The 16495-nt window shown below is 44.4% G+C and overlaps 1 protein-coding gene across 7 annotated transcripts in view; it reads left to right on the forward strand.

The window, feature by feature from the left end:
* runx2b (RUNX family transcription factor 2b) overlaps positions 1-16495 on the forward strand; it is a 63508-nt gene that overhangs the window by 25010 nt on the left and 22003 nt on the right. For 5 of the 7 annotated variants that reach the window (XM_032585360.1, XM_032585359.1, XM_032585356.1 and 2 more), the window contains 3 exons: positions 817-1082; positions 2672-2828; positions 5387-5491. In XM_032585360.1, the coding sequence (XP_032441251.1) occupies positions 817-1082; positions 2672-2828; positions 5387-5491 (528 nt within the window). Of the gene's footprint in view, positions 1-100; positions 1083-2671; positions 2829-5386; positions 5492-16495 lie in introns of those variants that run through there. The other 2 variants (XM_032585361.1, XM_032585357.1) reach the window with 2 other exon arrangements.

Raw genomic sequence — 16495 nt, forward strand, 5'->3', positions numbered from 1 at the left:
AACGCCTGCGCACGGGGAACCCCGGCCCTCCGAACACTAACCACATTCACGGCCGCAAAACGGGATTTGTTTTTTTCTTTCTTCTTCTTCTTCTTCTTTTCCCTTCCCTCCTCCTTCATCTCACCGGCGATCATTTCTCTTCTCTCTCTCTCTGCCTCTCTCTCTCTTTCTTTTTTTCCTCCCTTCCCCAGGCTTTTTAACCCTATATACAAAACCTGCTTCGCGGCCGGAAGACCTCCAGAAAGATTTGTTGAATTTGCAGGCGTCGCGGGATTATAAATAGGCTTGTTAAGTATTGTTGAGGCGTAATCTTTTCACTTTGAAACTCTCCTTTATGTGTACATAGCCTGCGGGTTTCCAGAGCGCCTTTCAGTTTGGCACAAAGACTTCAATGACGCACCTGGAGGAGCGCTTTGACTTTTTTTTTTTTTTTTTTTTAAGCAAACGAAGGCAGACAAAAACCTTTTAGACCGTCTGGTTTAACTGTACAGCCTAGTAGCGCGCTCGGAGATTTATTTGGTGTTATTACAGTGAGAGCGCGCGCCTGCGTTATGGCACGTGGATTCCTCCCTGGAAAAGCTCTCGATTTAGAAAAAACGCGTCCTTAAAGTTTTTTTTTTTTTTTTTCCACCCACGGGAGAAAGTCTGCTTTGTAGTCGAGAGAGTTTTAGAGCGCTCAACCGAACCGAGGGGCAGCGAGTGTGAGAGGAAGCGGAGAGAGCCCGAGAAAGAGAGAGAGAGAGAGCGCGAGAGAGAGACCCCCTCTCTGCAGCGCCTTTCCGCTAATCCACGGTGTTGTGATGCGAATTCCCGTAGATCCCAGCGCCAGCCGGAGGTTCAGTCCGCCGTCCAGCAGCCTCCAGCCGGTCCCAGGGAAGATGAACGACGTGAGCTCCCCGGCCGGCCAGCCGGACGCGGCGGCCGCGGTGCCGAGGCTGCGTCCCCCGCACGAGAACCGCAGCATGGCCGAGATCATCGCCGACCACCCAGCCGAGCTGGTGCGCACCGACAGCCCCAACTTCCTCTGCTCGGTCCTGCCCTCCCACTGGCGGTGCAACAAGACGCTGCCTGTCGCCTTCAAGGTGAGCTCAAACTGAAGTGTTGACGCTGCTAGGTTAGAAGGAATCCCAGTAGAAACTTTTTTTTCCCCTTTGCAATATAAATACACTGAATAAAAGCTGATTTAAACGTATCCAAGTTTTTTTTAATCCCTCTACATTTGTAATTAATAGGGTTGCTCCAAAAAAAAAAATATATATATTATAGAACTTTTTAATTTTGAAATTAGTTTTTTTAAAAATGAACCGAAAAATCGTCTGTTTCTATAAATGTCGCCACAACATTTTTACTTTATTTTTTATCCTTTTTATTATCTATGTCAACTTATGAGATAACTCCACTTGTTTTTTTCTTTCTTTCTGAATAATAAGTTGATTTTAACTCCTTATGATTAAATCTGTGCATCAAGAAAATCATTTCTCTGAGGTGGTTTCACAGCTTAAATGCAAAATTTTTAAAAAAAGTAGAAATGTATCACAGGAGCCAAATGGTTTTTTTTTTGTTTGTTTGGGGTTTTTTTTAAACAAAAAAGCAACAATTACACCTCCTAGTGTAGTTTTGAATTACAGTTCTGATGTTCTGCACAGCATTTTGATTTTGATTATTAGACTTTCTTGTGAGCCTGCGAAGTGGGCTGGCACTGTGAAGAAACAGGTGGGGGGGGGGGGGGGGGTGGTAGCGTCATACAGCCAGAGAAAACTTCATTCATCCCTGCGGCTTCTTTGGCATCTCATTAGATATGCTTTAGGAAAAGTAAGATGACGATGATGGAGTATTTTTAACTGATTTGTCACGGCAACGTTTTAAAAGCCCCTCTGCAAATCTTCACATCAAAAACCAATTTAGTTTGCAATGTCATTGACAGCTACTGAAATTATCATAACAAACTGAAATCCTTTAGAAATGTGTCAGAATGAAGAATAACCACATTTGTTTGCCGCCTCCATATATAAACAACCAGACACATCAGTTTTTATTTGAGCTTTTTCAACGAGATTTATTTGGTGTGTTTTACAGTCTAAAAACAAACAAACAAACAAACAAAAAAGAGGCTCCAGGAATAATGGTTTTAACATTTTAGGCTTTTGAAGCCTTCGTCATTTATTTTCTTTCCTGATATTCCGCCGATTTAAAAAAAAAGAAAAGAAAAAAATAAGAGGCCCTTTTAATTAGGCGGCGTATTACTCAAAGGGCAGATCAAAGACCCTCGTCAGTGGAAATGTATAGCTGAGGCTCTGGCCTGGAATTAAACGTGACAACTTTCTGAAATATAAGTGTTATTTCCCCCGTCGTTATTACGAGGGGGCTCTGTAATTATCGCGGGGCCTTGCTCTTCCCCTTTTATCCGCGTCCAAGAAGCTAAATGATAACACAAGGCCTCCACGCTCAGGATGGTTAACATCATAACATTTATCTTATTGTCAGATCGCTTCAGAGGGACAAATTAAAAGCCATCCATCAACATGATTTGGAGGAGGATGGCATGATGGGGAAACAATAAAGGAGAGCAGAAAGTGTTCCTCCATTTATTTCTCTTTCTTGCATCAATATTTTTTCGATTTGAAAAAGTGTTATTAAAAAAAAAATCTCCTCCCCTTCGTCTCCTCGACAGGTGGTCGCCCTGGGCGACATCCCCGACGGGACGGTCGTCACGGTTATGGCGGGCAATGACGAGAACTACTCGGCCGAGCTGCGGAACGCCTCGGGCGTGATGAAGAACCAAGTGGCGCGCTTCAACGACCTTCGCTTCGTGGGCCGCAGCGGCAGAGGTGAGGCCCCAGACTCTCTCCGTCTTCGCTGCCACTGCCTGCAGGGAGCCATTAGGGCTCAGTGGTGTGGATTAGTGGCCACATTCCCCCAAAGTGGCAACCACATAATGATCTCCCTAACTCCAGGGGCTAACTCCCACAGCCCATATCCTTAAGAGAGGCCAGTGACGTCGCTTCTGCAAGCTCAGGACGCTGCTCCTTTAGAGTTAATTATCCACAATAAGCAGGCGATGCTTCTTGAAATCTGAAATATTTCATGATTTTATTTATTTATTCTGACAAAGAAGCAAATTTCCTTTTTTCCTTTCCCCCTTTCACCTTGCATAACCTCGGCTCGCTTCAGGCCCGTAAACATGCTGGGAGGTGCTCCTCATAACTCCCCTCCAGGCCCACACGGCTGATCGTTCTCTGCCCACATCCTCGGGCTGCCGGAGTGAAACAAACTCCTGTTCAGTCCAATATCATTCCTGGAATGCTTGGCATCACCAGGCGACAATTCGGATCGCTCGCTGCTCCCATCGCTCGTTAGCAAATTATCATATTTGCACGCTGTGACGCTTGGCACTCGCCGCTCGCTCCCAGCCGTTCCCAGTTTCTCTGGAACGCTCCGTTCGATTTTCCCTTCTGAATTTCCCCGCCCTCCTGCCCCGGTTAAAGCGATCGCAACAGGTAGCTGTCGGTTTAAAATAAAAAAACACCAAACAAACAAAAAAACGGTTTGACTCGGGGATGAGCGCAGAGGGGTCGCGTGGACCCCCGCGACCGGTTGCCACGGAAACCTTTCCTCGTACGGCTTTTTACTGAGACACAGAATCTCGCAACAGGAAGTGACACAGGAGCCAGGAGGGTGGATCGGACTACGAGGTGTCTGAAATGAATACCCTCCAGTGACAGATAAGTACAAGCGGAGAGAACTGATAGCATGTTAGATAGCTAAAAGTCATGGCCAGAGAGGAGGCCGGAGCCAGGCGGGGCGGACGGGAATCAATAATTACAGGCTTGATGCGGATGACGATAGCGTGGACGCATGGGGCAGGTTATTTAGAGAGGAATCAGATACTCCTGATAAGATCTTTGGACTTAATGGCGTTCCACAGGAATCGGCTAATAATAGGAGCGCAGGTACTGCTTTCATATCCCTTTGACGTTTTCACGCGAGCGCAACACAACCACAGGCTTCAGGGTGCTTCTTCTGCGATAAGACAGGAAGGGCGGCTTAATAAAGTGGGAATCAAATCTGGAAAGTGCGGCGTGCTTTTTGCATCCACCTTTCACTGCAGGCACAGCTGCCAGTCTTCTGGAGGGGGGGAAGTCTCTATCCCCGCCTGTAGACGGAAGTTGGGAAGGAGACCATCTGTGGACGGCCATTTTTAAATCTCAGTCGGGTTATGGTATGGATGTGGTATATATTCGTTTAACACTTGAAAATGCTGTGATCTGAACCCATCTCTGAAGCTCTGGCTGTACGTTTAGGGTCATCGCTATGCATAAGGTTCCTGCCTCAAACAGGTTTTTGTCCAGGTTAGTCCTTTTTTTAGTTCCCTACATTTGCCTAAAAAAAACTGCAATTCTACCTGGAGACGCACTGATCCGATATTAATATCTGTATCGGTCCCAATATTGAAAAAAAAATTCTTGATCAGGTATCGGTGGCAATGCGTCCATTACGTAAGAGCATGGTTTACTGTTTATTTAAAATTCCTAATTGTCTGTGACTGAAATCTGTGTAAACAAAAAATGTTCTTCAGAAAAACCGGGGCCAGTTGAGCACCAAACTGAAGCCTCCCACCATCCAGAGGGACAAAAGAGGGAAAACGACAATCGTTTTAATTCGTCACGCGATCGATTGATTCATTGTTTATGGCGACAGGCGTAGATGTTGATGCAGGATGGTGACCTTTTCATCTCGTGGATCCCCCCCCCCCTTTGTACCTCCGTGGGGGTATGTGGGTCACCTGTCGCCGCTGCTATCTGCTCAGTCCATCTCACCCCGTCTTTGAGAGCCATGTTTACTGAGGTTGTAAAGTGGAAGAGAGAGGGGAGGGTCGAGTGATTGGGCAGCTGCTCCCTCTCCTCCCTCCGCTCCCCGCTTTCCCGTTTCCCGCTTGCAGCCACGCTTGCGCGGCGCGTCTGCATACCTCAGAAGTTAGTGTAGCTGCTGACTTGGCTGTTGTGCTGTGATTCACAGCATTCCTCGTGCATGAACACGGGAATACACGCGCTTGCACAGACAAGCGCTCAACCCCAAGGCAACAACTGCTGGGGATTATCAAGAAAGGAAGTGGCTATTAAAATGCCTCTCGCCGTCCCACACGGCAGTAGAGATTCTTGATAATGAGATGCTGGCTGCTGCGGTGCAACTCTACAAAACTAAACCGAACCCTTAGCTAAACAGAGCTCATTTAACGTTGTTATTTTGTTATCATTCTTTCTAGGCCAACATCTCCTTGTAATGTGATCGCTGCGACACTCGTGACTTAGGAATGGTTTTAGAGATAAATGCCAGACATTGTCTTTGCAGATGGCATATCCTTTGATCTTCTTTGATGTCACCACAGGCAAGAGCTTCACACTGACAATCACGGTATTCACCAACCCGCCGCAAGTGGCCACGTACCACCGAGCCATAAAGGTCACCGTGGATGGACCGCGTGAGCCCAGGAGTGAGTACCGATGCATGCACTCGCAGCACAGTAAGGGAGCGTGCCGGAGCGCACTAGAAACATTTCTTCCAGTTGAGTTTGTCTTGAGAAAGATGAGTGAGTGAGTGACAAGACAGGAAATCAAAACTGAAGGTTTTTTTTGTTTTGTTTTTTTAAATAAAAGCACAAGACAAGAAATGTGCTCTTATATTTCCCATAAAGTCATTCAACAGTTTAAACTTTGAGATCGTGGATCTACTTTTGAATCTGAAATGGGGAATTGCTGATTTTTGTTTTCAACTGATATTCAGTGAAATTATTAGGAACAGTTCTCTTACTTGTAATCAGATGTCGTGTCGCAGTTAATTTGTCGAAAAATAGTCATATTTGCGTATAAAAGTTGCGTCTTCTCAATGTTAGCCCTTCAGTTGGATAGTTTGCAGGTACGTAAATGTGCCGACAACGAATACCTGCAATGTCTTCATGGTAAAATTAACAGAATCTGAATCAGTTTTTTGAGGTGTTAAAACAGTCCTGCATCTCTCCCATTCAACATGAATCAGATAAAAAATCGTAGAAAATTTGTCATTGCAAGTGTACGCTGTTTTTTTTTTTGTTTTTTTTTATCAGCTTGGACCTGCGTCACCTTCCCTATCATCTTCCATCTTCCCTGCATGTACCTGGGTATATCTTTGAACAAAATCCAACTGATCCAAATTCACCATGAAATCCAAACATCAGGATTGGGGTTGCTCAATATGTTCCCAAATGTTCTCACCCGTCTTACAACAATCAGATGCCAAAATCAACTAAGCTCTGGCCCCCAAGTCTGACTGGCTATTAGCCTTCCACCACTCTGACAGTTTCTTCTCTTATCACCATCTCTCAGGCCCCTGCTTTAGATTTTGGCAATAAAAAAAAACAAAACAGCAAATGCAAAGCTTTATAAGCCGATATCAACCATCTAGACTTTCACAGGAGACATTTGTTAGGTTGCAGCTGTGCTTAGATGCTGATCATTTTACTCTCTCAAGAAAAAAAAAAAAAAAAATGGTGAGGGAGTGAAAATGGTATTTTTGTTGGTTTCGCATACAAATGTTCCCGGGGTGGGACGGGGGCCGTCCTCTGCAGCGGTGTTTCCCAATGCTTGTAGGTGTTTCCCTGCTTCATCGCACCAGAGTTTTATTTATGCCTGATTAACAACGTTTTACTGGACTGCAATCATCTGAATTAGGCATGTTACAGCAAGGGGACATGTAAAACACGCAGGGCAGTGTGCCTTGACGACCAAGGTTGGGAAACACCAGACTCTGTAGGACATTCCGTACCAAGAATGCGTCATTTTATACGCGCCAAGGTGTATTCTTTGTATTCTACCTGACCATTTAAAGTGTTTTTTTTTGGTTTGTTTTATTATTATTGTTGCACTCATTTGTTGGCTGTAAGACAGTGATTATTGTGGCTGTGTGATTTAAGTTAATACTTCACAAGAAGGAAGTCGTTTGGTATGATTTGGGTTTGACCAAAGGCGATTTATCTGTCATGATTGAAGTCAAACCAGAACGAATGACTTATATTACTTCCAATATTCATGAAAATATGTAACTACAAACATAGACAAACTGATACGAAATGGTTCGAGCGCATGAGCTTGAAGTAGTATAGAAATGGAAGTAAGAAGCAATGAAATAGCAATGGACGGGTAAAATTGGGTTCAGCGATTAAAGTTGTAGTTCAGTTTGAGTTGTTAAAGTTCTAAAAGGAGATTTAGAAAGAGAGAAGGAGGAGAGGAAAAGGGCTAACGGTATGATACGTGACATTATTTGAACTAACTGTGACAATTTACAGAATTGAGACACGACGCAGTATCAGTGGCTTACGAACGTCTGCATTTTTGCGAGAGGCTTTTACTTCTCATGGTTTTCTCAATTGGACAACATTTCTGTTGCTCTGTGAAATTATCCAATCAACTATAATGCTACTTTAATTTGGATAATTCTTTGAAAAAACAACAACTCCTTATTGTTCCAAATGTCGCAGGTTGTCGCTAAATCCAAATGTCTCAGCTGTTGATGGGAAGACATTTAGTTGGAAGGACAACAATAAATTTAACAAACTTGTGAGTGTAGACATAAAATACACTAATATAGTGTGAATAGTTTTGGTGTTCCTTAAACAGCTCATACAACTGGATCCTTAGTCGCAACCTGACAGGTTATCAGCCTTTCTACATTTACTTCCGGTTCTGATAAAAATTCCACTGGACCTGAACAAGTCCTTTCAGAGCCAAAAACATTTCCTCTGGTTTTCACAAACTGAACTGTTTGATGTTAAAAACAACAGCTGCGCTTTAACTAAACCGTACAAGTGGCCCAACAGCTAAAAGCTAAAGCTAATCGATGGGAGACGCTAAGGTATTTTAGCTGAAAGGGTCTGACATGTTGTACAAGCTGACAAGCGATAGGAAGTTAAATAAAGACGAGCCGATGTTCGGTTTCCTGTCTTACATGAACGTGAGACAAAGTATTCCTGAAAGGGTACTCCGGGTAGCAGAGTGCTAGCATCAGCTTCTTTTAATGGCCCACATAAAAACAACTGAGGAGGAAAAAAAAAAAACTTTACTGTAGACAACAGTGCCAACTGGTCTGGCATGCAGCTGTTTCCACAACCCTCCTCCCTATTCATAAAAAAGAAAAAACGATATTCTCATCTCAAGGCGTCTCAGTGAACAATATCACATCACAAACAATCCACCCACCCACCCAGCCTGCCCGGTCACATATGGCACCAGGACACAGAGGAGCCAGGAGACAGTAGGATTACTACCACCATCACTCAGCGTTGTAGGAAACCGGCGTTCGGTGCCAGAAAACCGCCTCACGCACACCCGACAGTCAGACATGGCGCCCCGAGACAAAGGCACATGCTTGTCCTCGAAGCGCGCATGCTCTCGCAATCACGCCCACTTCATTTCCTCCACCGCCGCCGCCACCTCCCGTTCGCACCAGTGTTTGATCAAAAGCATTTCCTGTGCATCTGCTGTCCCCCGTCAGAGGACTTTCAAACAAGTCCTATTACTCGGTGGCGAGCAGATGGGAGTCGGAACTGAGTTTGTTTAGAAAACCAGAGCCGAGTTAAAGAGACGCGAGCAACTGCACAGGAGGACTCTGTGTTTTGTTGAGAATAAATGGGATGATAGAGTTTTGCTTGTTGTGAGAAAGGAAAAAAATAGTCATTCGACTTTGCAAATCTTAATTGCACTTGTGCAGCGCCTTGCAAAGGTATACAAACCCCTTACATTTTTTCACATTTTGTCAAGTTTCAGTCAAAAACCAATGTGTTTATTGGAATTTTATCTGGTACACCCAGACAAAATGTGGCGTGCATCTCGATGCGTCCTCTGAGTCAATACCACTGCTTGCTTCAGTTACAGCTGCAAGTGAGTTGGACTAAAATCCTATTAACAATTTTTAATTGTAAAAGTAGCTCAAATTGGAGAACATCTGAACATGAACCTTTTAGTTGTACCAAAGATTCTACTATACGAAAGATAGTACCAGCAGAGATTCAACTCTCTTCCAGCCTCTAACCGTTTTTTTTTTGTTGTTGTTTTTTTTCTGTGTTGACCTTTATTACTTACTTCCATCCACTGCTGGAAAAAGGAATCCCCACAGCATAATGCTCCCACTGCCTTGTTTTCCCATGGGGGCGGCGTGTTCAGAGTGACGTGCAGCGTTAGTTTCCAGCCACACACAGCGTTTTGCATGCAGGCCAAGAAGCAGAACTGTAGTCTTTTCTGAATGCTGCCCGGTCCCCTACATCGTTTCTGGCAAACGCTGATGGGACTTCTTATGGCTTACTTTCTGCAGCGGCTCTCTTTTTACCACCGGATATATCCAGTTCATGACTGGCTGTGCTAGGTTTGTAGTTGTGCCCATACTCCTTTCATTTCTGGACAATGGAACAGTGCAGCATTAGTTGTTCAGATTTTAGTTTGTGCTGTAACTCTGTTTTAAACATTTCCATTACTTCCTCCCTGGCCTGTCGGGTGTTTTTCTGCCCTCATGATGTTGTTTGATCACAAGCGTTCGCTAATAAAGTAGTGAGGACTTTGGAGAACATTCATAGAGATTCAGGATGTTTTCATACCTGATAGTTCGGCAGAGTCGGTTCAACTGGGGACCAAAGCTGTGACATTTGTCACATTTTGAGCCGGTGAGGTTCAGTTTCACACTGCACTGTGTGAAACAAACTAAACCCTTTGAGCAACATGTTCCCCCACTCGTCTGTGGTGGCACTGCACCAAGAAACACTGAAGGAAGCAACATGGAAACCTCTGAAGAAGACATAAGTGCAACTTCCTTCTTCACGAAATATAAACAAAAATGGAGAAGAGTCAGATTTCAGCAGCTGTAGGATTTCTTGTTTGTCTTTGTTAAAAGACTATGAGCCATTTCTCTCGCTAATGCTAGTATCTCGTTTTTGTTTTGGTTGTGTTTGCCCAGAATGCCGGGCGGTGTACTCCGCTTCCTGCTTTTTGAGCGGTCTCCGGTTCATTTGCCGTTTACATTAAACAATCAAACCTCACGCCAGAATTCACTTCAACCGGACCAAGGCCCCAGTTTTTAGGCGAACCAGAGTTCACGTCTTTGGTCCGCATCAGAAGTCGATTGCAGACTTTCCAGGCAAAAGGACTGGAGTTTGATTAAAACGGACTAAACAGAGTTGGTGTGAATGCACCCTCAGTTATACACAGCTGGGCTGATTAGGTGACCTCTGAAGCGAATTGGTTGAACTGGATTTTGTTTAGGTGTGTCATTGTGAAATGGGCTGAATTATCTTTTAACAGTGAGTTGGACTAAAATGCTAACAACAAAATAGGATTTTAGTCCTATCTAAAATCGTATCTTGTTGATAGGATATTAGATCTGCAGATCTAATAGGCCTCATTAAATGTCTTTTTGAGCTAATAGACAGGGAGGGCAACCAGCTCTTGGTTACCCTGTGGTTTGCCACTGCACATCTAAAACCCTCGCAGTTTTAGATGTTACCTTGTGTTTAGAAAATACAATAAAAATCCCAATAAAATACATTAAAATTAGTGGTTGTAATGTGACCAAAATGTGAAAGACTTCAGCCTTAAAGAGTATGAGCCTTTTTGCGAGGCTCTGTAATTGAATCGTAAAGACTGTGTCATCCCACATAACCCCTGAACCTCTTTGCTTTGCTGTTAAGTGGTCAGAATTACCCCGGTGGTATAATTTACCCAGAACTAAAGCCAGAACACGTATCCCTCTCAGGGGTCATTACGCTGAGGTCTAAGGGTGGCAAAACACACATGTGCCCTCTCCCCTGCTGCCCCCCACCCCCCGCCCTTTTTTTGTTGTTGTTGTTGTCAAAATGTTCGGCGCTCGCTCACTTGAGCCGAGGGGCAGCGGCTGTCTCCCACCGTGCGATTCTATCTGTGAACGCTTCATTTAGACATGGTGGGCTTTGTCAGCCATTACAGCTCTTATTTTGTGTTAAACGAGCGGGTAATTAGGGGGGCCTGTAGTGCACCGGACCCCTGCGGGGAGGGGTCAGCGGAGCGGCGGAAACAGTAGGCCGTCTCAGGGCTCTGACATACACGGGCGCTTTATGGCTCTCTGCTGTCAAAACAACGTGTTGTTTCTGGAAAATAAGGCCGACAATAACCCTCGATTAGACCGGTGTGGGCCGGTCTGGAAAGTAGAAGTAAAGGGACATTCCTGATTCTTTTATTGATATTCCTTTAACACTTTGCAGTTTTATTGACTTTTCATTAATAGCTCATCTGGTGGTGGGTGTCTTTCAGGAAGGACATTTTGTCCCTGTGTTTGATGAGCCTTATGGCTGCCATATGAGTCCAACATGCCACCCCCCTCCGACGGATGTGATTTCCCCCCACCGTCTCTCCCCCTCCCCATCTAATATCTGTGGAGGAATAAAGTGGGACCACCCGTGAACGTATGGTCTTCGTATCTCTGCGCAGTCGACTTAATTAATTGTGTGGTCAGAGTGATGAATATTAGCGAGGCTTTGTTTAAAGATCTGTGGTGTGAGGTTTACAGCGTGCACGTGGGTGGGGGTGGGAGTGTGTGTGTGTGTGGGTTTGGTAAGCGGTTAGTCAGGTCCCTCTGACCACTGCGCTATTAGCAGTAGGCTAACTTGGTTTCTGCGGCTTGCATTGTCCTTAATGGCTTGACAGCTCTTGGTTACCCTGTGGCTTGCCGCTGCACCCAACAGCTCACCAAGTGTGTGAAGGCGTGTGGGCGTGTGTGTGTGTGTGTTTCCTCCTTGTGCACGCAGATATGATCTGCAAAAGTCTGCGATGGATCTCCCGCCTTTCTACCCGTGCTGCATTTTTCGCAGGGAAAGAGAGAGGGTAGAGAGTGTGTTGTGTGTGTGTGTATGTGTGTGTTATGGGTGTCATTAGTCGAGTGCAGCCACAGTGCAGATTTGGAGCAGAGCTAATAGGCCTCATTAAATGTCATTTTGAGCTAATAGACAGGGAGTGGCTGTTTAAACCAATATGCTTTTATAGGTGGTTCTGTCTCCTTTCAGCTGCTCCTTATGGTGGCTGTGGCCAGCTGAGACAAACTTCCTGAGTGATTATAGCGGAGCTGCAATAACACAATAAACAAGGCTTTCTGTCCAAACCCACTGTTCTCATTAGAGTTAATTGATCGCAGGCGAACAGAGAAGGTGACAAAACCCCGCTGTGGCATCCATCACAGTCTGTCTCTTCTGGGGCTCGCGCCTCGTAAGCGGGCGCGAGTTTATGTTGTGCATCAGCGCCGTTGGAGGTTCGTGGTCAGATCCATCTTTGCTGTTTTGGCACCTGGACAAGTCGAGACTTGGGGCTTCTGGGTTTGGGGATGGGAGTGTGTTTTGGTTCGGTTTTGGTCAGGGTGTTAACAAGTCTGGTGAGGAGGCCCTGGTTACTTAAAAGCCTGCAGACAATATTAGTGGTTCAGAAGACCTGTCTGCCAAGCCAGAAGCCCCTGTGATACACATCCACATACTCACAAAGCCACTGTACTTGTATGTTCATATGGGGGTTTTTTTAATGTCTTTAGCATTACAGCAGCTTCGGTTTTAGATGCAAAGTGTTGCAGAGCTGAAAGATTTGAACTAAAATATGCCTACATGTGATTAATTAATCATATTGTTTAAAATACTTAAAGTCAAATGTAAAACCTGTAGGATGAGCTAACAAAAAACATGTCCGTTTCAATATGCAGGGCTAAATGACCGCTGTTGACTTCCTGAATGTCAGACATAGTGCCTTACCAAAGTTAAATCAGTAAAGTCAAGTTTATTTTGATTGCACAGTTCAGCAGTTCAAAGGCTTTACGCCATACAAACATAATACATCAACCATCAAACAGGTTGATCAATGTTCAACTTACTGCTAATCAAAGGCAACTCTAAACAGACTGATTTAAAGGAACTCGGTGTTTCGGCATGTTTGCAGGTTTCTGGGAGTTTCTTCCAGATTTATGGCACGTAGAAGCTGGATGCTGCTTCTGCGTGTTCGGCTGCGATTCTGCGGGATGCAGACGCATTCGAGTATTCAAACATCTTGGACATTTTCACACTTTGTCATGTTGCAGCCACCAACTTGGATGTATTTTAATTTGACTTACCAACAAATAGTGCTAACCTACCAAGATAATGGCATGACTGCAAACAAGAAATGAACGAGCAAACCTGGAATCACAAATAGACAGACAGGTGGGGGAATTTATTCATTTAAGTTGGCATCTCCCAACACACGGCACTGTTACACTAGACTGGAATAGCTGCCTTCATCGACACCGCCATCGGCTCTGATTTCAAAAGTCTTTAGAATCTGTGGCAAGACCTCATAATAGATGTTTTAAGAAGCTATCCATCCAGTCTGAAAGAGCTTGAGCTGTTTCAAAAAGTATCTTTTTTCCCCTCTGCTTCACTATTTTGTGTTGGTCAGTAACATAATAGTCTCAATACTTTGCCAGGCGCTGTAGACGCGATCAAAGGGAATACGATCCAAGTTTTCACATCATTCTGCCTTTAAATGTAACTGCGGATGAAAGGCCAGAAAATGCGCGAACATAAATATTAAGAAGTTTTTTTCGATCATGTCTGCCGCTCGTAGGACGAATGCACTGTCCCAAAGCGTGACATTTTAGCTGTTTTCTTTGTGGCGGACTTTAAAGGGGTTAGACACTCGGTGACACTTGACAAATTGCTGCTGTTAATTGTTTATCTTACACAGCATGACTTTTAATCCTCGATTTTGGGAAACGTAAAAGACGGCAATAACAGGTTGTACTTTCTACTACATTAAACCCAACATAAACCTCCTTTTTCACATCCTTCTAGAGTTACACGAAATACGTTGGTAATAGTTTGGACTTCTCTTCTGAAAACTGTACTTTAAAGTTAAACCTGGGTGGAAATAGAAGGGAGCAAGCTGAATTTTTCATACTTTGAGCAGAAAAATCGACATATCTTTTCCATGGAGACAGGAAGAGCTCTTTATGCGATTTATTTTTATTTAGTCAATCATACTAATGATTTATTTACCCACGCATTTTACATTTCACTTTCTATTTGGTCTGAAAATTACAGTTCATGTTCAAACCTGACGGTAAGTACCTTTACAGATGCTAATTGCAGACGAGGATTTTTAGATGTTATCAGTAGTTGGCTTTTATTTAAACAAATTAGATACAGGATTCAGGGCATGTTTTATCTCTAAGGTTGATGTTCTGAGCAACCTGTGGAAAAAGAAAAAAAGCAGAACTTCTTGATTCAATCCAGGTAAGAGGATTGCAAAAGAATCACCTTCGTCTTGAGGCTTCGGCTGAAGCAGCTTTTCACAATGGGAACTGGGCAAATAAAACTCACCCAAACATCAGGAGGAAAAGAAATCAAAAAGCAGGATCGAGAAAGAAAGAGCGAGAGAGAGGAAAAAAAGATGAGGGTGGGGGGGGCGATGAAAAAAGAGCAAAAATACTCCAGGCTTTTCCCAAGGCAGCCAGTCACTTGAATGTCTTATGAAGTTCCTTGAAGAGGTGCCAAGACTCCTACAACACAGAATTATTCACAGAGAGGGCAAGACAAAGAGGAACACAGAGGAATAAAGAGACACAAAGTGAATCATAAAGAGATAATGACAAAAAGGACTCCGTCTGGATCTGGTTTCTCCCTGAGCTGCACCAAAATAAAAACATCTCTCGGATTTGTTCTCCCCTGTTCTGAGTCAAAACACTTTAATGTGAGCAGAAAGGTGCAGAGGGAGCCTGTCTGAAAACCGCACACAGCCCAAACTGTCTGTCTTGCTCTTTAAACTTTGTACAGTATTGTACAAATGTGTATAAAGTGTGTTGAATAAATGTATGGCCTCTGGGAGTTGCTGCATGTGTGTGGGTGTGTGTGTGTGCCCTTCCCTCGCCTGGCTAGCTTCCTGCAGGCTGGAACGCACAGACCACACAGACGGCTGGCAGAGCTCCACGACAGCCTGGCTCCCTCTTTCTCTTTTTTTTTTTCCTCCTTCGCCTTCTCTTTTTCGCTCGCTGCCTCGTCTTCCACACCTCCTTTCTCATCTCACTTTTTGTTTTTTCACTCCTTCCTATTTTTCTCTCCTCGAAAAAAAAAATCTGTTTTTGTTCTCCTCCCTCCTCCGTGTCTCCGCTCTTCCCGCCCTCCTCCGGGCTTTTTCACCAGACCCCCATGGCGGACGGGCACTCGGACCACATCGACTCGCCTGTTTCGCCGCCGCCGCCACGCTCTGCCGTTTTCGGATCGCCACCTGAAATAATTCATTGCTCCTGAGCGCCCTGCAAAAACAACACGGCCACTGTGAGAGCCTCGAATAATAATTAGAATTATAATAATAATAAAAACACTGAAATACTCATTCGTCAGATTTACTGTTTCGCCGCCACTGACTGGCTGGTTCGATGGCAGCCCTGCGGGACGGGAAGGAGGGCCTGAGAACTCTGAATCAACCCCAATCGTCCAAACTCACCAAGCGACCGTGAAGGCCTCAGCAGAGAGCATGATGGGACAATAAATTTACATTTTTTCTTTATTTTCCGGATTGAGCATTTTCGTCACACGTTTCTGAGCTGAGACGATACGCAGAGGAGCTTTCTGTTGATGTGTGTGTGAGGGCGTGTGTGTGCGGATGTTTCTGGAATTCGCCTTCTGTGGTGTTAAAAGCAATGTCAATAGGAGGGTTTGATTCTTGCAAAAAGGGATATTACCAGAAATTTTCCCAATATCTTGACGGTATTTTGTTGGGAATCCTAAATCACCAAAAACGTTTTAGTCTCACAAAGGTTTTTTTAAGCACTTTTTCTAGACATTTTAATAGAAGAATATTGCTTTAGATCAAAGAGGTTTTTGGTCCAACCCAAACTTTAGCAATAAGCCCAAGCTCATTGCTAAAAACAACATGAGCAAATGATGTTCTTGGAACTTTTACTTCATGTTCTGGATGTGAATACCTGAAACCCCCAAAAGAAAAGATAAAGCTGTTTTTTGAGCAGCTGCAGACTCACTCATAGTAAAAGGGTTATGGCCAGTTGTTAATCAAAAGTACACAACATTTGCTCTGCAGTCTGTAGCGATGGTGCTTGTTCTCGTAGAAACATCGCATCACCACTTCATTCAGGCCCAACGTGCCGCGGTGCTGTTTCCAAAAGGGAGGAGGAGCGCCGGAGTTTGTTAGTCTGGTGGTTGGAGCACAGAAGGTGAAACTGGTCTGATGTGGCGGCACCTTTCACCATAACCACTTTCCAATCTGATCTTTCAGATTGCCTGGCTTGTTTGACAATCTTGAAGCGAAGCCGACTCCGTGTGAGAGACGACCGGCGTCTTTTAACATCTTCTAGCAGTCTGTTAGCTCGGCAAATATCAAATAGACTTCAGCTAAAGAATCGCACTGATGAAAACATTGGGTAAGAACCGCTAGTGTCCACTCTCTTAAGATTTTTGCAGACTTTTTCAGGATTC

This window comes from Xiphophorus hellerii, chromosome 15 (genome assembly GCF_003331165.1).
Source record: "Xiphophorus hellerii strain 12219 chromosome 15, Xiphophorus_hellerii-4.1, whole genome shotgun sequence".
Classification (NCBI taxonomy): Eukaryota; Metazoa; Chordata; class Actinopteri; order Cyprinodontiformes; family Poeciliidae; genus Xiphophorus; species Xiphophorus hellerii.